The sequence below is a fragment of the Hyla sarda genome, chromosome 2, assembly GCF_029499605.1.
Source record: "Hyla sarda isolate aHylSar1 chromosome 2, aHylSar1.hap1, whole genome shotgun sequence".
In the NCBI taxonomy this organism is placed as follows: domain Eukaryota; kingdom Metazoa; phylum Chordata; class Amphibia; order Anura; family Hylidae; genus Hyla; species Hyla sarda.
The window spans coordinates 500,991,137-501,017,496 of NC_079190.1; the positions used below are offsets into that span (position 1 = coordinate 500,991,137).

The following is a 26,360-nucleotide window of genomic DNA, read 5'->3' on the forward strand; positions in this document are numbered from 1 at the left end:
TGTCTCATCTAAGGGCCCCAGAGGGACATCTCATCTAAAGACCCCAGACGGATGTCTCATCTAAGGGCCCCAGACGAATGTCTCATCTAATGGCCCCAGAGGGACGTCTCATCTAAGGGCCCCAGAGGGATGTCTCATCTAAGGGCCCCAGAGAGACATCTCATCTAAGGGCCCCAGAGGGATGTCTCATCTAAGGGCCCCAGACGAATGTCTCATCTAATGGCCCCAGAGGGACGTCTCATCTAAGGGCCCCAGAGAGACATCTCATCTAAGGGCCCCAGAGGGACGGCTCATCTAAGGGCCCCAGAGGGACGTCTCATCTAAGGGGCCTAGAGATTCTTGTCAAATCCTCTGAATCCTCCACTATGTCCTCTCTATGGGGTCTCCCTGTGGTCTCTGATGTCACCTGAGTGGATTCTGTGAGATAAGCGACATGACAGGTGTCTGGCGGCCCCTTATCTCCTCTGATATGAGGCTCCTATGTCTGTGAGGTCGGGGCTGTCAGTCTTGTCTATAGCAGCAAAGTCTTTATTACAACTAATAGAATATTGTCTCCACAGATTCCATCGTCTGATGAGGAGGACATCGTCCTGTAAGTGAATCCTCATTATACCTGCAGGCTCTATAGCGCCCCGATAGGTTATTATGGGGTTAGGGGTCTTCTCTTCTAGTTTGGGTCAGTTCTTCTATGTGATGACATATTGTTCTCATTGTAGCCAGGAGTTGTCAGGCGGATGGTGGGGGTCCCTGTAATGGAAGCCCCAACAATGAGTTCAGTCTAGAGGGGGAATGGAGGATAACAATGGGGCCCCCAGAGCTAATGTAGGGGGATGGAGGATGACAATGGGGCCCCCAGAGCTAATGTAGGGAGGATGGAGGATGACAATGGGGCCCCAAATCTAATGTAGGGAGAATGGAGGATGACAATGGGGGCCCCAGAGCTAATGTAGGGGGATGGAGGATGACAATGGGGCCCCCAGAGCTAATGTAGGGAGGATGGAGGATGACAATGGGGCCCCAAATCTAATGTAGGGGGAATGGAGCATGACAATGGGGCCCCCAGAGCTAATGTAGGGAGGATGACAATGGGGCCCCCAGAGCTAATGTAGGGGGAATGGAGGATGACAATGGGGCCCCCAGAGCTAATGTAGGGAGGATGGAGGATGACAATGGGGCCCCAGAGCTAATGTAGGGTGAATGGAGGATGACAATGGGGCCCCAGAGCTAATGTAGGGTGAATGGGGGATGACAATGGGGCCCCCAGAGCTAATGTAGGGGGGATGGAGGATGACGATGGGGCCCCAGAGCTAATGTAAGGAGGATGGAGGATGACAATGGGCCCCCAGAGCTAGTGTAGGGAGAATGGAGGATGACAATGGGGCCGCCAGAGCTAATGTAGGGAGGATGGAGGATGACAATGGGGACCCCAGAGCTAATGTAGGGAGAATGGAGGATGACAATGGGGCCCCCAGAGCTAATGTAGGGAGGATGGAGGATGACAATGAGGGCCCCAGAGCTAATGTAGGGGGAATGGAGGATAACAATGGGGCCCCAGAGCTAATGTAGGGGGGATGGAGGATGACAATGGGGGCCCCAGAGCTAATGTAGGGGGAATGGAGGATAACAATGGGGCCCCAGAGCTAATGTAGGGGGGATGGAGGATGACAATGGGGGCCCCAGAGCTAATGTAGGGAGGATGGAGGATAACAATGGGGCCCCAGAGCTAATGTAGAATTTACATTGTAACAACGATCCCAGAGTCACATAGTCACCATGTAGATCAGTGTCACATAGTCACCATGTAGATCAGCGTCACATAGTCACCATGTAGATCAGTGTCACATAGTCACCATGTAGATCAGCGTCACATAGTCACCATGTAGATCAGTGTCACATAGTCACCATGTAGATCAGTGTCACATAGTCACCATGTAGATCAGCGTCACATAGTCACCATGTCGATCAGTGTCACATAGTCACCATGTAGATCAGCGTCACATAGTCACCATGTAGATCAGTGTCACATAGTCACCATGTAGATCAGTGTCACATAGTCACCATGTAGATCAGTGTCACATAGTCACCATGTAGATCAGCGTCACATAGTCACCATGTAGATCAGCGTCACATAGTCACCATGTAGATCAGTGTCACATAGTCACCATGTAGATCAGCGTCACATAGTCACCATGTAGATCAGTGTCACATAGTCACCATGTAGATCAGTGTCACATAGTCACCATGTAGATCAGCGTCACATAGTCACCATGTAGATCAGTGTCACATAGTCACCATGTAGATCAGCGTCACATAGTCACCATGTAGATCAGCGTCACATAGTCACCATGTAGATCAGTGTCACATAGTCACCATGTAGATCAGTGTCACATAGTCACCATGTAGATCAGCGTCACATAGTCACCATGTAGATCAGCGTCACATAGTCACCATGTAGATCAGTGTCACATAGTCACCATGTAGATCAGTGTCACATAGTCACCATGTAGATCAGTGTCACATAGTCACCATGTAGATCAGCGTCACATAGTCACCATGTAGATCAGTGTCACATAGTCACCATGTAGATCAGTGTCACATAGTCACCATGTAGATCAGCGTCACATAGTCACCATGTAGATCAGCGTCACATAGTCACCATGTAGATCAGCGTCACATAGTCACCATGTAGATCAGTGTCACATAGTCACCATGTAGATCAGTGTCACATAGTCACCATGTAGATCAGTGTCACATAGTCACCATGTAGATCAGCGTCACATAGTCACCATGTAGATCAGTGTCACATAGTCACCATGTAGATCAGCGTCACACAGTCACCATGTAGATCAGTGTCACATGGTCACCATGTAGATCAGCGTCACATAGTCACCATGTAGATCAGCGTCACATAGTCACCATGTAGATCAGTGTCACATAGTCACCATGTAGATCAGCGTCACATAGTCACCATGTAGATCAGTGTCACATAGTCACCATGTAGATCAGCGTCACATAGTCACCATGTAGATCAGTGTCACATAGTCACCATGTAGATCAGCGTCACATAGTCACCATGTAGATCAGCGTCACATAGTCACCATGTAGATCAGTGTCACATAGTCACCATGTAGATCAGTGTCACATAGTCACCATGTAGATCAGTGTCACATAGTCACCATGTAGATCAGCGTCACATAGTCACCATGTAGATCAGCGTCACATAGTCACCATGTAGATCAGTGTCACATAGTCACCATGTAGATCAGTGTCACATAGTCACCATGTAGATCAGCGTCACATAGTCACCATGTAGATCAGTGTCACATAGTCACCATGTAGATCAGTGTCACATAGTCACCATGTAGATCAGTGTCACATAGTCACCATGTAGATCAGCGTCACATAGTCACCATGTAGATCAGCGTCACATAGTCACCATGTAGATCAGCGTCACATAGTCACCATGTAGATCAGCGTCACATAGTCACCATGTAGATCAGCGTCACATAGTCACCATGTAGATCAGCGTCACATAGTCACCATGTAGATCAGTGTCACATAGTCACCATGTAGATCAGTGTCACATAGTCACCATGTAGATCAGCGTCACATAGTCACCATGTAGATCAGCGTCACATAGTCACCATGTAGATCAGTGTCACATAGTCACCATGTAGATCAGTGTCACATAGTCACCATGTAGATCAGCGTCACATAGTCACCATGTAGATCAGTGTCACATAGTCACCATGTAGATCAGTGTCACATAGTCACCATGTAGATCAGCGTCACATAGTCACCATGTAGATCAGTGTCACATAGTCACCATGTAGATCAGCGTCACATAGTCACCATGTAGATCAGCGTCACATAGTCACCATGTAGATCAGTGTCACATAGTCACCATGTAGATCAGCGTCACATAGTCACCATGTAGATCAGTGTCACATAGTCACCATGTAGATCAGTGTCACATAGACACCATGTAGATCAGTGTCACATAGTCACCATGTAGATCAGTGTCACATAGTCACCATGTAGATCAGTGTCACATAGTCACCATGTAGATCAGCGTCACATAGTCACCATGTAGATCAGTGTCACATAGTCACCATGTAGATCAGTGTCACATAGTCACCATGTAGATCAGCGTCACATAGTCACCATGTAGATCAGCGTCACATAGTCACCATGTAGATCAGCGTCACATAGTCACCATGTAGATCAGTGTCACATAGTCACCATGTAGATCAGTGTCACATAGTCACCATGTAGATCAGAGTCACATAGTCACCATGTAGATCAGTGTCACATTGTCACCATGTAGATCAGTGTCACATAGTCACCATGTAGATCAGCGTCACATAGTCACCATGTAGATCAGTGTCACATAGTCACCATGTAGATCAGTGTCACATAGTCACCATGTAGATCAGCGTCACATAGTCACCATGTAGATCAGTGTCACATAGTCACCATGTAGATCAGCGTCACATAGTCACCATGTAGATCAGTGTCACATAGTCACCATGTAGATCAGCGTCACATAGTCACCATGTAGATCAGTGTCACATAGTCACCATGTAGATCAGTGTCACATAGTCACCATGTAGATCAGCGTCACATAGTCACCATGTAGATCAGTGTCACATAGTCACCATGTAGATCAGTGTCACATAGTCACCATGTAGATCAGTGTCACATAGTCACCATGTAGATCAGTGTCACATAGTCACCATGTAGATCAGTGTCACATAGTCACCATGTAGATCAGCGTCACATAGTCACCATGTAGATCAGTGTCACATAGTCACCATGTAGATCAGTGTCACATAGTCACCATGTAGATCAGTGTCACATGGTCACCATGTAGATCAGTGTCACATAGTCACCATGTAGATCAGCGTCACATAGTCACCATGTAGATCAGTGTCACATAGTCACCATGTAGATCAGTGTCACATAGTCACCATGTAGATCAGTGTCACATAGTCACCATGTAGATCAGTGTCACATAGTCACCATGTAGATCAGTGTCACATAGTCACCATGTAGATCAGCGTCACATAGTCACCATGTAGATCAGTGTCACATAGTCACCATGTAGATCAGCGTCACATAGTCACCATGTAGATCAGCGTCACATAGTCACCATGTAACACAATGTAGGGATCAGTCGTCCTGGATTCTGGGATGTGATCGCTGATCTCTAATGGTCTTTCTTCTTTTATTTCTACCACAGATTGATGCAGATAAAGAACAGTGCCCCGGCGTTCAGGTATACTTCCTCCTCTTCCTCCTCCCCCAGTCTTACACTATTCGGCTATGTTTTCATGGTGATCCACAGACAGTGAAGCACCAGCAGAACTTGCCGGCACTAGGACCCCTCGGAAATGTGGCGTCTCTGGCGGGAAATTTTGCCATGTGAACGATGAAGGAGAAAACCATTGGAAACAATAGGAGTCGACTGCTGCCGAATATCTGTGCGGAATATTCCTGTGGAATTGGGAAGGACATTCTGCCATGTGAAGATGAGATCAGGAATGGTCCTCATGTCAGGGACATACATACGAGAGGTGTCCCTGCTGAGGTCTATGTATGGTCCTGACCAGGGACGTGCACAGACATTTTGAAGGACAGGGGCTCAAGTAAAAAAAGAGGGCACTTTTCATAATTTAAAAAACGTCTTCCAGACTTAATGGGCAGATGTGCTCTGGTTCTTACACTGAAGAGATGGACACCACAGTAATATATACTTACATTCTACAATATACAAGAGTTGGCAAAAAAAAGAATTATAAATATACAAAGACGTCCAGGCATAGCACAGCATACAGGATGGAGGCAGGGAAGCTCCGCCTCCATTGCGCACAAGACTGACTTCGCATACTAGCAATGTGGGGCAATACCTAGAAAATGGAAAGACCAATTTTTGTATACATGCACTGTAACCTAGTTTATTGGGCTTAGTGCGAGTAAACAGCCTGTCAGTTTCTCTTTAATTATATACCGTACCCCCCCCTTAATTCCCTATATACTGTGCCACCATTCATCTATTAATTCCGTATATACTGTACCACCATTCATCTATTAATTCCCTATATACTGTGCCACCATTCATCTATTAGTTCCCCATATACTGTGCCAGCATTCATCTATTAATTACCAATATACTATGCCACCATTCATCTATTAATTCCCTATATACTGTGCCACCATTCATCTATTAATTCCCTATATACTGTGCCACCATTAATGAACTATATACTGTGCCACCATTCATCTATTAATTCCCTATATACTGTGCCAACATTCATCTATTAATTCCCTTTATACTGTGCCACCATTCATCTATTAATTCCCTATATACTGTGCCAACATTCATCTATTAATTCCCTATATACTGTGCCACCATTAATGAACTATATACTGTGCCACCATTCATCTATTAATTCCCCATATACTGTGCCACCATACATCTATTAATTCCCTATATACTGTGCCAACATTCATCTATTAATTCCCTATATACTGTGCCACCATTCATCTATTAATTACCTATATACTGTGCCACCATTAATGAACTATATACTGTGCCACCATTCATCTATTAATTCCCCATATACTGTGCCACCATACATCTATTAATTCCCTATATACTGTGCCAACATTCATCTATTAATTCCCTATATACTGTGCCACCATACATCTATTAATTCCCTATATACTGTGCCACCATTCATCTATTAATTCCCCATATACTGTGCCACCATACATCTATTAATTCCCTATATACTGTGCCAACATTCATCTATTAATTCCCTATATACTGTGCCACCATTAATGAACTATAAACTGTGCCACCATTCATCTATTAATTACCTATATACTGTGCCACCATTAATGAACTATATACTGTGCCACCATTCATCTATTAATTCCCTATATACTGTGCCACCATTCATCTATCAATTACCTATATACTGTGCCAACATTCATCTATTAATTCCCTATATACTGTGCCACCATTAATGAACTATATACTGTGCCACAATTCATTTATTAATTACCTATATACTGTGCCACCATTAATGAACTATAAACTGTGCCACCATTCATCTATTAATTACCTATATACTGTGCCACCATTAATGAACTATATACTGTGCCACCATTCATCTATTAATTCCCTATATACTGTGCCACCATTCATCTATCAATTACCTATATACTGTGCCAACATTCATCTATTAATTCCCTATATACTGTGCCACCATTAATGAACTATATACTGTGCCACAATTCATTTATTAATTACCTATATACTGTGCCACCATTAATGAACTATATACTGTGCCACCATTCATCTATTAATTCCCTATATACTGTGCCACCATTAATGAACTATATACTGTGCCACTATTATTTAACTATACTGTGCATATTTTCTGCTGCAGATTTGCTTTAACAGATTTCTCTTCCCATTGTCAATGGGAAGCAAAATCTGCAGTAAAAATAGGCACGTGTGAACGCACCCTAAGGATCTATACACAGTGCCAGCATACATAAAAATATAATGTTCCAATATAATGAAATATATACTGTGCTTCCATAAATTCCCATATATACTGTGCTTACATTCCTCCAATAATTCTCTAATAATGTGCTTCATACAATACATACAAGCACATAACATAAAGGCACATACAGTACATAGGTAATATACACACATACATAGAGACAGTGACACATACATACAGGTACAAATATACATTAAGAAACATAAATACACAGACACACATATAACATGGAATATATACTAAAAGATATAGCCAATAAGCACATCATACATACAGGTACACACATACAATCACTAACAGATATATACACACATACAAAGATTCACTTTCTCATATATATAGGCATATACATAGAGATAGACACACACACATACATACACACACATACATACACATACGCACATACATACACATATATGCATACATGCACACATACATACACACACATACATACACATATACATACATACATACACACACATATACATACATACATACATACACACACATATACATACATACACACATACATACACATACATACACATACGCCCATACATACACATATATGCATACATGCACACATACATACACATATACATACATACATACATACACACACATGCATACATACATACATACACATACACACACATATACATACATATACACATACATACATACACATATACATACATACACACACATGCATACATACACATACACACACATCCATACACATATACATACACACATGCATACATACATACATACACATACACACACATATACATACATACACACATACATACACATACATACACATATACATACATACACACATACATACACATACATACACACATACATACATACATACATACACATATACATACACACATACATACATACATACATACATTCACTTGCTCACATATATAGGCATATACATAGAGATAGACACACACACACACATATACACACACACATGTATACACACACACATATATATATATATACACACACTGACATACAATCACTCACATATATTTACAGTTACTTACAGTAATGGCTGCATAGACTGAAGTGTGTGGGCGGACATGCTGTGGGCGGGGCTCCTCTCTGCCTCCCCTGTTCCTGTCTCCTCCGTGTGGAGAGAAGCAGAGAAATGGCAGATAATGACAGGGTGAGTGGCGCCCCCTTGCTGCAGGGAGGGCACAGCACCCTCCATTAAACCACTTACAACTCCCCAGCAACGGATCCTTTTTACTGCACCTGTCACCCTGAGTCTACACCTCCTTTTGTGAGGGCACTAGAGGGGCAGGTGAGGAAAAGGGCAGGGGCTCCAGCCCCCTTTCACTCCTATGTGTGTCCCTGGTCCTGACTGATCCCGGGATTACACAGGAGATTCTCTCAGGGTTTGATCTTCTCTGTTGTATCTATGATTCTCACCAGATCTGTATTCTTCTATATTTTAGACCCGGAAGATTCCCAAAAAAGGTTTCTAAAATGCCGTACATAAGCGAAGTAACGTAAGTATTTAAAGAGTAGCTATCACTAAATTACATTTCCCTATTCCCCCTCCCCATCTGTCCCTGACACCAACTACATCTATCCCTGTCTGTATTTCTGCCCAAATCCCCATAAAAATACCTTTAGAAGAACGGCTGCAGGAGCTCAGAGTTGAGGTCTCTGGTGAGGGCAGGAAGTGTGTGGCCCCGGCAGGCGCGACGTCATCTGAAGCCTGGCCGGGGCTCGCTTCCGCCCATCTCCTCTCTCTTTCCTGCAGCTCGCACGCTGCAATGAATGAGGAGAGGGAGATGCAGGGGAGCGGGGATGTTTAAATGTTGTACGCCGCGCGCATGAGTGCTGTACTCGCTCTCTGCCTGTGTAGGAAACAGGCAGAGAGCGAGCACAATGCTCGTGCGCGCGTGGCGTGCGAAATTTAAATGTCCCCGCCCACCTTGCATCTCCCTCTCCTCATTCATGTGAACGCGCTTTTCGGACCACGCTGGGCCACTCTCCCCGGCCAGCGTTAGTCCGAACGTGATGAACGTCAGGGGGGAAAAGTAATCCTGAGCCATATAGGGTGACACCTAGTGGCCAGGTTTACAAAAAAAAACATAAAACAGGATTTTTTTTTAAATTAAATATATTAGACATTTTTTTTTTTAAATAAAATATTTTTATTTACATAATCTATTTAATATTTTTTTTATGAGAGTACCCATTTAAGAATTTATTCTGTCACATTGGACATCCACAGAAATAGCAATACTGAGTCCCCCCAATATCCCTCCAGTATATGTGATATATATCTCCCTATATCTATATATCCCAAATTATATATGATATATCCCCCAGTATATATAATATATCCCCCGGTATATATGATATATACCCCAGTATATATGATATAACCCCCAGTATATATGATATATCCCCCAGTATATATGATATATCCCCAATTATATATGATATATCCCCCAGTATATATAATATATCCCCCAGGATATATGATATATACCCCAGTATATATGATATAACCCCCAGTATATATGATATATCCCCCAGTATATATGATAGATCCCCCAGTATATATGATATATCCCCCAGTATATGTGATATGTCCCCCAGTATATATAATATATCCCCCAGTATATATGATATAACCCCCAGTATATATGATATATCCCCCAGTATATATGATATAACCCCCAGTATATATGATATATCCCCCAGTATATGTGATATATCCCCCAGTATATATGATATATCCCCCAGTATATAGAATATATCCTCCAGTATATATGATATATCCCCCAGTATATATGATATAACCCCCAGTATAAATGATATATCCCCCAGTATAAATGATGCATCCTCCATTATATATGATATATCCCCCAGTATATATGATATATCCCCCATTATATATAATATATTCCCCAGGATATATACCCCAGTATATATGATATAACAGTGTGAATTCGGGTAGAAAAACATGATATAACCCCCAGTATATATGATATATCCCGAGCATATATTATTTATCCCCCAGTATATAGAATATATCCCCCAGTATATATGATATATCCCCCAGTATATATGATATATCCCCCAGTATATTTGATATATCCTCCGGTATATATGATATATCCCCCCAATATATATGATATATCCCCCAGTATATATATGATATATGCCCCGGTATATATATGATATATCCCCCAGTATATATGATATATCCCCCAGTATAAATGATATATCCCCCAGTATAAATGATATATCCCCAGGTATAAATGATATATCCCCCAGTATAAATGATATATTCCCCAGTATAAATGATATATCCCCCAGTATATATTATATAACCCCCAGTATATATCATATATCCCCCAGTATATTTGAAATATCCTCCGGTGTATATGGTATATCCCCCCCAATATATATGATATATCCCCCAATATATATATGATATATCCCCCAGTATATATTATTTATCCCCCAGTATATGTAATATATCCCCCAGTATATATATGATATAACCCCCAGTATATATGATATAACCTCCAGTATATATGATACATCCCCCAGTATATATGATATATCCCCCAGTATATTTGATATCTCCTCCAGTATATATGATATAACCCCCAGTATATATGATATATCCCCCATTATATCTGATATATCCCCCAGTATATATATATGATATAACCCCCAGTATATATGATATAACCTCCAGTATATATGATGTATCCCCCAGTATATATGATATATCCCCCAGTATATATGATATATCCCCCATTATATCTGATATATCCCCCAGTATATATAAGATATAACCCCCAGTATATATGATATATCCCCCAGTATATATGATATAACCCCCAGTATATATGATATATCCACCATTATATCTGATATATCCCCCAGTATATATATATGATATAACCCCCAGTATATATGATATAACCGCCAGTATATATAATATATCCCCCAGTATATATGATATATCCCCCAGTATATTTGAAATATCCTCCGGTATATATGATATATCCCCCCAATATATATGATACATCCCCCAGTATATATATGATATATCCCCCGGTATATATGGTATATCCCCCCCAATATATATGATATATCCCCCAGTATCAGGGGCGTAGGAAACCCCACAAATCTGGGGGGGATAGCATTGTAACTTGGTGTGGCTTTAAAAAAAGGCAGAGCCATAAAAGGGGAGGGTCTAAAAGGGGCGGGACCACTCAATTTTGCATGACAATACAGGCTCCTCATCACAGGTACCTTCAGGGAGCAGTGAATTCATGAGATAGGGCTCCGTCAGGACTGTGGGAGGTAGGCTGTGTGTGTGAGGTCAGGACGAGGGGTTAGTGTAGGCACCATTGACACCTTGATGAAACAGGGTGTACATGTATGCCGTGGTAGCAGTCTGGGTGTATGAAGTGCGCTTACAAGCTGAGCTCTCTTCATTTATTGCTAATGCCGGACATCAGTGATCACTTCCCTCCCTTCATAAAAGTGTAAACAAAAATAAACATATTTGGTATCGCCACATGTGGAAATGACAGAACTATTACAATATAACATTAATGAAACTACATGGTGAATGGTATAAACATAAAAAACTTCCTAAGTCCACAATCACCATACATATTACCATACTATTACTGACCAAATCCTGAATACTAAGACCAATATTACCAACAATATCAGTATACATGGAGCGAATTATACCAGCACACAAAGACTGGATAAAACCACCATACTGAGTAAAAACCACAACATACAGACTAACAATACCAATAATACCAAAATATTAACAATAACAGGACCAAATAATACTGCATCATCAGGAACACACTTTAAAGGGGTAATCCGGTGGAAAAAATGTTTTTAGGTCTTTATAAGTCAACTGGTGCCAGAAAGTTAAACAGATTTGTAATTACTTCTATCAAAAAATCGTTACCCTTCCTGCACTTTTTATCAACTATATTCTACAGAGGAAATTATTTTCCTTTTGAATGTCCTTTTTGTCTTGTCCACACTGCTCTCTGCTGACACCTGATGCCTGTATCATGAACTGTCCAGAGCAGCATAGGTTTGCCATGGGGTTTTTCTCCTGCTCTGGACAGTTCCTGTTACGGGCAGCAGTTGTCAGCAGAGAGCACTGTGGACAAGACAAAAAAGAAATTAAAAAAGAACAGAATTTCCTTTGTAGCATACAGCTGCTAAAAAGTACAGGAAGGGTAAAGATTTTTTAATAGAAGTCATTACAAATCTGTTTAACTTTCTGGCACCAGTTCATTTAAAAATAAATAAAAAAGTTTTCCACCGGAGTACCCCTTTAACTTTCTGGCACCAGTTGATTTAAAAAAATGTTTTCCTAGTGGAGTACCCCTTTAAGATAAAAAAAAGGTTGCATCCTTAAGGGGTTAAAATAAAAAAAGGTTGCATAGTCTAAAATCACCTTGGTAAAATGGCTCCCCATCTGTCGCAAAGCTGCAGGCATGATGAGAGTTGTATTTTTGTAACAGCTGCAGAGCCACAGATTGGGGCACAGTTCTACCCATCATCAATGCAGAACATACAAGTGACCCCAGATCTGATGGGACAGTCAGACAGATACACAATTATATAATGACTCACAGGAGACGTCTTCTCTGTTGTCTGTCCTTTTCTTCTTCATCTGGTCCAGATGCCTTGTCTTCTTCCATCTTCTCTGCAGTCTGATGCCCGGACATCAATGGTCACTTTATCAGCAGATCTTCATCCTCTGTATGACAACAATAATCATTATAACCCTGCCAAGCATCATTCCCCCTGAAAATCATACTGCCAGACAGAATGCCCCCTAAAAATAATCCTGTCAGACACTGTTACTTCTGTTTGGCAGAATCCCACCCCTGTACTGTCCTCCTCCAGACCCATCTTTCCCCTGCAGATCCCTAAGGGCTCCTCCACACTGTGGATATTCAGTGGTGAAATTTCCGCTTGCAGCAGCCAAAGCCATTGGTGGATGGAGTGCATGGACGTATACCATGTTTATTAAGATTGCCGGAGATTGCCGAAGGGGGCGCTCCAGCTCTGCCATAGAGTTGCATTGAGGGGGCGTGTCACCCGCCGCTTCATGAGGTGGTCAACATGACCCCTTCCCATGGGCTGTTGGGGCCTGTACAGGAGATCGCGGGGGGCCCCAGGGAGCATTTAATTCAATAAAGTCTGCGGGCAGAACTGGGGGGATTCCCCGATGATCTGTCCCCCCCCCGCATGATTTTCTGGGGGGATGTGTCTCCCCCCCCCCCCCCCCCCGGTTCCTACGCCCCTTCCCAGTATATATGATCTATCCCCCGGTATAAATGATATATTCCCCAGTATAAATGATATATCCCCCAGGTATAAATGATATATCCCCCCAGTATAAATGATATATCCCCCCAGTATAAATGATATATCCCCCAGTATAAATTATATATCCCCCAGTATAAATGATATATCCCCCGGTATAAATGATATATCCCCCGGTATAAATGATATATCCCCCAGTATAAATTATATATCCCCCGGTATAAATGATATATTCTCCGCTATAAATTATATATCCCCCGGTATAAATGATATATTCCCCAGTATAAATGATATATCCCCCAGGTATAAATGATATATCCCCCCAGTATAAATGATATATCCCCCCAGTATAAATGATATATCCCCCAGTATAAATTATATATCCCCCAGTATAAATGATATATCCCCCGGTATAAATGATATATCCCCAGGTATAAATGATATATCCCCCAGTATAAATTATATATCCCCCCAGTATAAATTATATATCCCCCGGTATAAATGATATATCCCCCAGTATAAATGATATATCCCCAGGTATAAATGATATATCCCCCCAGTATAAATGATATATCCCCCCAGTATAAATGATATATCCCCCAGTATAAATTATATATCCCCCAGTATAAATGATATATCCCCCCAGTATAAATGATATATCCCCCAGTATAAATGATATATCCCCCAGTATAAATGATATATCCCCGGTATAAATGATATATCCCCAGGTATAAATGATATATCCCCCCAGTATAAATGATATATCCCCCCAGTATAAATGATATATCCCCCAGTATAAATGATATATCCCCCAGTATAAATGATATATCCCCCAGTATATATATGATATAACCCCCAGTATATATGATATAACCTCCAGTATATATGATATATCCCCCAGTATATATGATATATCCCCCAGTATATATGATATATCCCCCAGTATATATGATATATCCCCCATTATATCTGATATATCCCCCAGTATATATATAAGATATAACCCCCAGTATATATGATCTATCCCCCAGTATATATGATATAACCCCAGTATATATGATATATTCCCCAGTATAAATGATATATTCCCCAGTATAAATGATATATTCCCCAGTATAAATGATATATCCCCGGTATAAATTATATATCCCCCCAGTATAAATGATATATCCCCCAGTATAAATGATATATTCCCCGGTATAAATGATATATCCCCCCAGTATAAATGATATATCCCCCAGTATAAATGATATATCCCCCGGTATGAATGATATATCCCCAGGTATAAATGATATATCCCCCCAGTATAAATGATATATCCCCCAGTATAAATGATATATCCCCCGGTATGAATGATATATCCCCAGGTATAAATGATATATCCCCCCAGTATAAAAGATATATCCCCCCAGTATAAATGATATATCCCCCAGTATAAATGATATATCCCCCAGTATAAATGATATATCCCCCAGTATAAATGATATATCCCCGGTATAAATGATATATCCCCCGGTATAAATGATATATCCCCCGGTATAAATGATATATCCCCCCGGTATAAATGATATATCCCCCGGTATAAATGATATATTCCCCAGTATATATGATATATCCCACAGTATAAATTATATATCCCCGGTATAAATTATATATCCCCCCAGTATAAATTATATATCCCCCAGTATAAATGATATATCCCCGGTATAAATGATATATCCCCCGGTATAAATGATATATTCCCCAGTATATATGATATATCCCACAGTATAAATGATATATCCCCCGGTATGAATAATATATCCCCCAGTATATATGATATATCCCCCAGTAGAAATGATATATCCCCGGTATAAATGATATATCCCCCAGTATAAATTATATATCCCCCAGTATAAATTATATATCCCCCGGTATAAATTATATACTCCCCGGTTTAAATTATATATCCCCCGGTATAAATGACATATTCCCCGGTATATATGATATATCCCCAGGTATAAATGATATATGATATATCCCCCGGTATAAATTATATATCCCCCCAGTATAAATTATATATCCCCCAGTATAAATGATATATCCCACAGTATAAATGATATATCCCCCGGTATAAATTATATATCCCCCCGTATAAATGATATATTCCTGGTATAAATGACATATTCCCCAGTACAAATGATATATTCCTGGTATAAATGATATATCCCCCGGTATAAATGATATATCCCCCGGTATAAATTATATATTCCCTGGTATATATGATATATCCCCAGGTATAAATGATATATTCCCCCAGTATATATGATGTATCCCCCCGGGTATATACGGCTTCTTCTATCTAATAACTGGGCACAGAGGTCATTATCAGGACCATCCCCAGAACTGAGGAGCACGTGGAGCTGCCGTCTACACATACAAAGGGCCCCAGTAATATAAGTCCTGATGGCGGCCACTGAGCCCTGTTACTGGATAGAAGAAGCCGTATGTTCTATTGTAGTATATAGTGATAATGGGCGTTGATATAAATCTGTAACTTATATATCATATCTACTTATATGTAAATCACCACTAAGGGACATCCTCAACATTATAGTATATAGTGATAATGGGCAGTGATATAAATATAAATCTGTAACTTATATATCATATCTACTTATATATATATTTCTCTATCGGCTCCATTGGGGGACACAGACCATGGGTGTATGCTGCTGTCTCTAGGAGGCTTGACACTATGGCAACCAAAAAAGTCAGCTCCTCCCAGCAGGATATACCCGCCTCCAGGCCCTGAGGTAATCAGTTTCAGCTTAGTGTCTGTTAACCCCCTCTCGCCAACGGTCAGCGCTTGGAGTTGTGCCTCATGGGTCCGGGTACCCCTACCTTCCTGTTCGCCTCACTATGAGCTTGGCTTGCTGCAGGTGATAATGCTGACTGGAGACTACAGTCTGAACACTTCATAGGGAAGCCTTCATGAGTATTCCCCCCCCCCCCTTTTTTTTCTATCAGGTGGCGGATTTTCAATCTCTGGAAACCCCCAGTATTTAGCCCACTATTACATTAGGTCAGGGAGGAGGGTTTTTTCCCTCCTTTTGTCTGCTTGGGGGTCCCTTTCTTTATTATAAGGCTGGGGGACAGAGCAGTGGTGTTTGTACATTTATAGCGGCTTGCTACTAAGCCGCGGCGGTTACTTTAGTTTTGTGCTATGGGCGCTTCTTCGGTCCGGCCGCACATAGCGCTCTATTATGTCTCTCTATCGACAGCGGAGGCTGCCGGAGGTACTTCGCCAGCTCCTTTCCCCTCTATTGGGGCTGGGAGCGGGCGCCATTATCGCCTCAGCTGCATTTTTTCGGCCGGCTGGGACGCATTAGCACCGCCAACCCAACCCGTCAGTGTTTCTCTGAGCGGGAACTTGTTCCCACGGCCGCACATTCTTCTTCGGCAGTGGAGGCTGCCGGAGGTACTTTGCCCGCTCCTTTCCCCATTAGTTCGCATATGCAGTGCATATGTGCTGGGGACCGGGAGCGGGCGACATTATTACTCAGCTACATTTACTTCAGCGGACTGGGGCGCAGTAGCTCTGCCCACCGGCCCGTCGGTGCTTCTCTGTGCGGGGGCTAGTTATCTATTGGCGCTGTGCGTGTGCAGAGGGGAGTATTCAGGGCCATTCAACAGCGCCCTTGGTTTAGTACGGTCCCCTCTTGCCATTGGTGCAATGTTCTGCATCTCTCCTCAGCCTGCCAGAGTTTAAAAAAAAAAATTCAATAAAAAAATAAAACTTCACAGCAGCTGCCTTGGGGGCTCAGACCGGGGTTTTTTTTACTTGTCCTAGCCCAGACCTGTTCCTCCTTCTAACAGATGACTAGGTCCCTGGTTTCCTTTTACACTCTAAGGGTTGTAACACGAAATTACTGGTTCTGTTAAACCCACTTGTTCTGCCTGCACCACTGCTCCCCCAGAACCCCCTGTTATTTATACTTAGGATGCCCTTCCAGACCCTGTGGGTTCGGCCATCCTTCCAGTCTGGGTATTCCCCGACTTGGCTCAGGTCTCCCGGTATGGGGTGACTGCCTTGAAGAGGTCCTCCCTTCACGGAGGGTCCCGTTCTCCCCCTGTTCTGATGCTCTCGCAGCATCATAAGGATGTTTCATCTCTCTCATCCCCTGAGTCTTGGGCAGGCACGGGAGCTCCCCTCACAGGCATCACCCCGTTGCTCCAGCTTGTAGCTCGTCTTTGAGATAGCAGGTTCTTCCTGCTTTTGCTTCTGCCTGGGTGTCAAAAGCCCTTTCAGTATGGTCTCCTAACTCCGCCAGGGTAGTCTTCAAGATCCTTCCGGAGGATTTATTTAATCTAGCTCTCCCATGCTCCTCATCTGGAGATTTTCTGTGTTCTGCTTCCATGCGCAGCCACTGTGCTGCCTTTGCCACAAGCTACCTGGTAGCCACCATGTGGCTTAAAGCATGGAATACCGACCCCACCTTCAGGAAGTGAGGCGACGGGCGGAAAAGAGTTCTCTTTTACCTCTGGATAAGGCTCACAGAACCGCTTTCCGTCGGAAATCCTCCGCCTTCCGGTTCTGTGGACCTTTGGTACCAACAAAGGGTGCAGCCAGACACCTTCACGGGAAGGGGGCTTCCTCCTTCTGGACCCGTCCCTCCTGGAGGTCGGCTATCCGTTCCGGCCGTTTGGCGGCCCCATCAGGCAACCGTAGGCGTTCCTCGGCCTGAAGGGTCGCCCCCCACCCGCCGACCTTTCTCGGGTAGTTGGTCGCCTCTTACTCTTCCAGGAATGCTGGACCACGCACATTCAGGATCCCTGGGTCAGGGATGTAGTAGTCAACGGATACAGGATCGACTTTGCTTCCCTTCCATGGGATTGCCTTTTTCTTTCCTGGACCCTCCGGTTCCCATCTCTAGCGAAGGCAGTTCGGAGCGTGCTCCAGCTCCTTTTTGTCCAGGGAGTAATTGTCCCGGTTCCTTCAGGGGAACGTTTTTGAGGTTTATTCCAACCTCTTTGTGGTCTCCATGAAGGCGTTTCTGTTTGCCCAATCTTGGTTCTCGAGTATCTCAGCCAGCATTTTCTGCTTTCCCATCCCGAATGGAGTCTCTCCGTTCGATGCTGGCGTCCGTGGTTCTAGGGAAGTTTTCTTTCCTCGGTGGACATCAAGGATGCCTGCCTCCATAGCTCATTGTTTTCCGGTCTTCAGCGGTACCCCCACCTTGCAGTTTCGGACGGTCATTTTTCATTGTGGCTCTCCATTTTGGTCTGGCCACCTCTCCGCGTACCCTTACCAAAGTCCTGGCGCCTGTGATAGCCCTTTTACGGATAACAGTTGCTTCCGTAATTCCTTACTGGACGACCTCCTGATCAGAGCTCCAGCCAGGGCCCGGATCCTGGAGAGTCTTAGTCTCAACCTTCAGACCTTATCTCACTTTGGTTGGATGGTCAATCGAGACAAGTCCAACTGTTCTCCTGGGGCTCCAGCTCAACGCGGCCTCTGCCCGCTTTCGACTCTGCCGAGTAATTGGCTGACTGTCTTATCTAGAGTCTAATGACTTCGGCACCCTGCTCCAGTTTCCATTTGCTTTTGCATAGATGTCCTGGGTCGGTTGGTGGCGGCCGTGGTCGCCATGCCATTTGCCCAGTTTCATCACCGAACTCTTCAACTGGTGATTTTCTTCCGGTGGGACAGGTCTCCATTGTCTCTCGACCGCAAGATCGTTCTCTCTCGACAGTCTTGTCTGTCCCTTTTATGGTGGCTTAGTTTCCTCCCTGTCTTTCAGCTGTGCTCCTTCCTGCCCCACCCTGCTAGTCTGTCGGGCTGGGGAGGTATTTTCAGGGACCGTCCGGTCTGGGCCTTGGTCTCCCTAGAGCCCTTTTCCCCTTCAACATGTTGGGGCCTAGGGCAATTTTTTCCTTGCTTGTTTCTTGGGAAATTCCCTTCTGGGCGGAACTCGGGTTTCCGGCCATCTTTTCTATCTTCCTTCCGGCTGTTCCTGGGCTGTGGTCTTCTCGGCCGGTCCTCAGTCATCCAAGGCAAGTGGTCCCCACATCCGGGGGTGTTTACAGTGATCTGCAACCCCTGGGGCGCTCCTGGTGTGGACCACTGCTTGTCCCGCCACAACCGAAGCGTTCCTCTTTCGTTACCCAGCCTGGCCCCGGCGGGCGTGGTATGTCATCGTGGTCAGGTTCCTGCACAACTCAATGCTACGCCTTCCCTATTTACCATCTCTGCCTTTGCTGGCGTGGCGGTTGAGACAGCGGTTTCTGAGGACCTGCGGCTTCTATTCCCAAGTGGTTTGCACCATGCTGAGGGCTCACAGGCTTTCCCCTGCAAGATTTGCCTCCATACCTGATGGTCTTCTTTTCTTTGGTGTGAAACTCAGCCCTTGTTTCTCCGGTCATAGTTTTCCCTTCCGACCCCTTTCCAGTCGGAGCTTGCCCAAGGGTTGGCTTTTCAGTTCCCTTAAGGGTCAAAGGTTCGGCCCTTTTCCATTCTTTTTTCAACGTCCCCTGGCGTTCAATTATCATGTCCGAACCTGGTTCAGGGAGTGGCACACCTTGCCCTCCTTCTCAGTCCCCTTCTTTCCCTTGGGACTTACTCTTGGTCTTAGGTGCTCTGCAAGGCGCCCCCTTTTGTACTTCTCGGGGACATTTCTCTTTGCCTCCTTCCCCAGAAGGTGGCGTTCCTTATTGCTCTTACCTCTCTTCGGAGGGTGTCAGAGCTGGCAGCTCTCTCCAGCCGTTCTCCCTTCCTGGTTTTATACCTGGACAAGTTGTTTTCCATCCAGGTCTGTCCTTTTTACCTCAGATGGTTTTGACTTTTTCATCTCAATGAGGACACCGTATTACCGTCCTTTTGTCCGGTCCCTTCTCATCCCTGGAAGCGTCTTTTTTTTGTGGTGAGGGCTGTTCAGACTTATCTCTGTCTCTCTTTCCTTTCGGCAGTGTGGCTCCCTTTTTTCGTTTCCCCGGAAAGTAGTCGTACAGGACAACCTGCTTCTGCGGCCACCATTTTTTTTAGGTGGATCCGGTCTGCTATTTATGAGCTTACCGCTGCAAGAGGAAGATCCCAGATGCTACTCTGAGCTGTAAGACGTTGCAGGTGGCGGTGGTCCAACCGTCCACCTGTCTGATTCCTTACCCACCCAAGGGACGGCTTTGGTATGTCCCATGGTCTGTGTCCCCCAATGGAGCCGATAGAGAAAAGGAGATTTTTTATGCTTACCGTAAAATCTCTTTCTCGAAGGATCCATTGGGGGACACAGCTCCCACCCTTTTTTCTGGTGTTCCTATTTCAGTTATCTGTCCGAGGGTGTGTTCAGTTGCTTTTCTTCTGATTGCTCGGACAGTTTGTGGTTTTTTCTTGACCTGTCAGTCTTCTTCTATTGCTCTGGGACTAAAACTGATTACCTCAGGGCCTGGAGACGGGTATATTCTGCTGGGAGGAGCAGACTTTTTTGGTTGCCATAGTGTCAAGCCTCCTAGAGACAGCAGCATACACCCATGGTCTGTGTCCCCCAATGGATCCTTCGAGAAAGAGATTTTACGGTAAGCATAAAAAATCTCCTTATCACCACTAAGGGACATTGTAGTATATAGTGATAATGGGCAGTGATATAAAACTGTAACTTATATATCATATCTACTTATATATAAATCACCACTAAGGGACATCCTCTAATAGAGATGAGCGAACTTACAGTAAATTTGATTCGTCACGAACTTCTCGGCTCGGCAGTTGATGACTTTTCCTGCGTAAATTAGTTCAGCCTTCAGGTGCTCCGGTGGGCTGGAAAAGGTGGATACATTCCTAGGAAAGAGTCTCTTAGGACTGTAACCACCTTTTCCAGCCCACCGGAGCACCGGAAAGCTGAACTAATTTATGCAGGAAAAGTCATCAACTGCCGAGCCGAAAAGTTCGTGACGAATCGAATTTACTGTAAGTTCGCTCATCTCTATCGTCTACAGTGTAGTATATAGTGATAATGGGCGGTGATATAAAACTGTAACTTATATATCATATCTACATATATACTGTATATATATATATATATATATATATATATATATATATTTATATATATATATATATATATATATATATATATATCACCACTAAGGGACATCCTCTACATTGTAGTATATAGTGATAATGGGCGGTGATATAAAACTGTAACTTATATATCATATCTACATATATACTGTATATATATATACATATATATATATATATATATATATATCTATATATATATATTTATATATATCTATATATATCTATATATATATATATATATATATATATATATATGTATATATATCACCACTAAGGGACATCCTCTACATTGTAGTATATAGTGATAATGGGCGGTGATAGAAATCTGTAACTTATATAACATATCTACTTAAATGTAAATCATCACTAAGGGACATCCTCTACATTGTAGTATATAGTGATAATGGGCGGTGATAGAAATCTGTAACTTATATAACATATCTATTTATATGTAAATCCCCACCACTAAGGGACATCCTCTACATTGTAGTATATAGTGATAATGGGCGGTGATAGAAATCTGTAACTTATATAACATATCTACTTATATGTAAATCACCACTAAGGGACATCCTCTACATTGTAGCATATGGTGATAATGGGCTGTGATATAAATCTGTAACTTATATAACATATCTACTTATATATAAATCACCACTAAGGGACATCCTCTACATTGTAGTATATAGTAATGATGGGCGGTGATATAACCCCTTAGCGACAATAGACGTAAATGTACGTCATGGTGACGTGGTACTTAGCGCACCATGACGTACATTTACGCGCCGCCATAGTTGCGAGCACCAGAGGGATGCTCGCGACATGCGCGGCAGGTCCCGGCTGCTATCAGCAGCCAGGGACCGCCGGTAATGGTGGACATCCGCGATATCGTGGATGTCCGCCATTAACCCCTCAGATGCCGTGATCAATACAGATCACGGCATCTGTTGCAGTGCGGTACTTTGAATGGATGATCGGGCGCAGCGCTGCCGTGGTGATCCGATCATCGAGCATGGCGGCCGGAGGTCCCCTCACCTGGCTCCGGACGTCTCCCGGGGTCTTCTGCTCTGGTCTGCTCGATCTCACACCAGAGCAGAAGACCCCGGGAGATGGCCGTAGCCAGGTGAGGGGACCTCACCGATAATACTGAGCAGTGCTGTGTCCTATACATAGCACTGAACAATATTAGCAATCAACTGATTACTATGAATAGTCCTCTATGGGGACTTAAAAAGTGTTAAAAAAAAAAAAAAAAGGCAAATAAAAAAGTTTAAAAAATTATAAAAATCCCCTCCCCCAATAAAAAAGTAAAACGTCCGTTTTTCCCATTTTACCCCCCAAAAAGCATAAAAAAAATGAATACACATATTTGGTATCCCAGCGTGCGTAAAAGTCTGAACTATTAAAATATATTGTTAATTATCCCGTACAGTGAACAGGGTAAATGTAAAAAAAATCTAAGTCCATAATTGCTGCTTTTTTGTCACATTTTATTCCAAAATAAATTTATAAAAAATTTATAAAAAGTAAAACCTAAGCAAAAGTGGTACTGATAAAAACTACAGATCATGGCGCAAAAAAAATGAGCCCTCAGATCGTCCCATATACGGAAAAATGAGAAAGTTATAGGTGGTCAAAATAGGGCAATTTAAAACATACTAATTTTGTGAAAATGGTTTGAGATTTTTTTTTAAGCGGTACAATTATAGAAAAGCATATAACATGGGTATCATTTATTTTTTCCTTCTTTTTTTTATTTTTTATTTTTTTTACTTTTTATTTAATTTCAAGGTTACATACATTCAAAACAAATAGCACATTCCCTTAATAATAGGGAAACACATTACCTAGTTAAAATAACTAGGAGGAAAGGAAGCGAAAGGAAAAAAATAAAAAGTTTAATCCTATTGACCCACAGAATAAAGAAAACATGTCATTTTTACCATAAAGTGTACATCGTGAAAACAAAACCTTCCAAAATGTGCTAAATTGTGGTTTTCTTTTCAATTTTCCCACATAAATAATATTTGTTTGGTTGCGCCGTACATTTTATTGTAAAATAAGTGATATCAATACAAAGTACAATTGGCGACTCAAAAAACAAGCCCTCATATGGGTCTGTGGATGGAAATATAAGAGAGTTATGATTTTTAGAAGGCGAGGAGGAAAAAATGAAAATGCAAAAATAAAATTGGTCTGTTCCTTAAGGGGATAAAGATATAATACCTAATACCCTCATACCTAGGTCTCTTTCTCTTTTTTTTTCCAGAGAACTTCGAGGGGACATCCCACCAGCCCGAAAGAGGAAGAAAAGAAAGAGGAGACAAACTAAGTAATCTAAGACCATTCTTATTATTTCTTATTGAGACACAAATGGGGGCATTTATCATTGTAGGTGTAAGTGAAGCATTTATCATTGTAGGTGTAAGTGAAGCATTTATCATTGTAGGTGTAAGTGAAGCATTTTCTACACCTTTTTGTTTGTGTGCTGGTGATGTGTAGGAGCACCAAATGTATTAAATGGTCACAGAGCAGGTCACATTTTCTGAAATTTCACTCATACAGCAAAAAGCTAAGCTAAGTCTGGGCTGGTGTAGTTTAGCGACTTTTTGGTGGTTTTCCCCCCCTTTTTTTTGCGCCTTTTTACAAATAGGCGCAGTTCAAAAAACCCGTCCATATCATGTGTATTGCCAAAAATCAGTGGATTGCATCTTAAAATCAGCAGAAATGTGTAACCCAAATGGTGCAAAAAAGGACACTTGCTCCAAAATAGTGACAAATGTAGAAAGAAAAAAAGGTTAAACACAATAACAAATGCCGGCCAATAATTTTTCCTTAGAGAGAATGTGTCCCAGGTTTTGTGCCCAAGAACCCCCAGCAGTCGTTACACTGGATGATAATAGTATTGTATAGATGTCCTTGTGTAAGCTGCCTGATGCTGCATAATGTACAGTATGGGCTTATAACAAAGGGGGCGCTGTATGTTACCTACAGGTGAGGAGTCATGCCTAGTACATAAATAGCGCTTGTCCCACCCCTGAGGAGCGGGAATGACAGTCACACTGGACACCAGGAGGGAACAACACACACCCCTGCCTAGAGCATGAATAGAGCTTGTCCCACCTCTGAGGAGCGGACATGACAGTCACACTGTACACCAGGAGGGAACAACACATGCCCCTGCTTAGTACATGACTAGAGCTTGTCCCACCCCTGAGGAGCGGGCATGACAGTCACACTGTACACCAGGAGGGAACAACACATGCCCCTGCCTAGAGCATGAATAGAGCTTGACCCACCCCTGAGGAGCAGGCATGACAGTCACACTGTACACCAGGAGGGAACAACACATGCCTCTGCCTAGAGCATGAATAGAGCTTGTCCCACCCCTGAGGAGCAGGCATGACAGTCACACTGTACACCAGGAGGGAACAACACATGCCCCTGCCTAGAGCATGAATAGAGCTTGACCCACCCCTGAGGAGCAGGCATGACAGTCACACTGTACACCAGGAGGGAACAACACATGCCTCTGCCTAGAGCATGAATAGAGCTTGACCCACCCCTGAGAAGTGGACATGACAGTCACACTGTACACCAGGAGGGAACAACACATGCCCCTGCCTAGAGCATGAATAGAGCTTGACCCACCCCTGAGAAGTGGACATGACAGTCATACTGTACACCAGGAGGGAACAACACACACCCCTGATTAGGAGGGAAAAGTAGGGCTTTGTTTTTACCTTATTTACTAAAACTGCCTAAAAATAAAACTATATTTGTTGCCCATAGCAACCAACCAGGGCTGTGATTAGTTTATTTGTACTTTTGCTTCTCTCCCCATCTCACACTCATCTTTTCTCACTTTCAGCTCTTCAGTCGCATTGGATGCAGACACTATAAGGTATGTATATCATCATAATGCACAAAATAGTTAGCAAAGACATTTTGTGGACCCTAGCACAAGATCTGTTTTGTCTATAGAGCTAAAGCCGACAGCAGGGGACCCTCTACTACCCAGAGTATACAAGGGAACTGAAGAGAATTCAATTACCTTATATATAATTCTGGGCATCTCCAATACAGGGCCGACCGCCATAGACTTTATGGTGCGGTCAGTGACTTGTAGCTGACAGATCCCTCCAGGAATGATCTCAGACTGCAGGGGGCGCCACAGGAGGAAATGGTGACATGCAGGAAGCTGCTGTTTGGCTGCTCACATGTCACTTCCTGTGCATGGAGGAGAGATCAGTGGAGGAACCTGGAGGCGAGGAGCTGATTCATTGACAGGCTGCAGAGGTTGTGTCACTAAATCTTGACCCCATCTGCTCCTATAGGACAGGTTTAGG

The 26,360-nt window shown here is 42.9% G+C and overlaps 1 protein-coding gene across 3 annotated transcripts in view; it reads left to right on the forward strand.

Annotated features, from left to right (window-relative positions):
* The window catches only part of LOC130357220 (cilia- and flagella-associated protein 251-like), a 54,601-nt gene that overhangs the window by 20,154 nt on the left and 8,087 nt on the right, over nucleotides 1–26,360 (forward strand). For all 3 annotated transcript variants that reach the window (XR_008889137.1, XM_056559825.1, XM_056559826.1), the window contains exons 3-7: nucleotides 561–592; nucleotides 5,243–5,278; nucleotides 9,059–9,112; nucleotides 24,281–24,343; nucleotides 25,883–25,915. Coding sequence is in view for 2 of the 3 variants with exons in the window: in XM_056559825.1 (XP_056415800.1) it covers nucleotides 561–592; nucleotides 5,243–5,278; nucleotides 9,059–9,112; nucleotides 24,281–24,343; nucleotides 25,883–25,915 (218 nt within the window). In the remaining variant the exon portion in view is untranslated. The remainder of the gene's footprint in view (nucleotides 1–560; nucleotides 593–5,242; nucleotides 5,279–9,058; nucleotides 9,113–24,280; nucleotides 24,344–25,882; nucleotides 25,916–26,360) is intronic.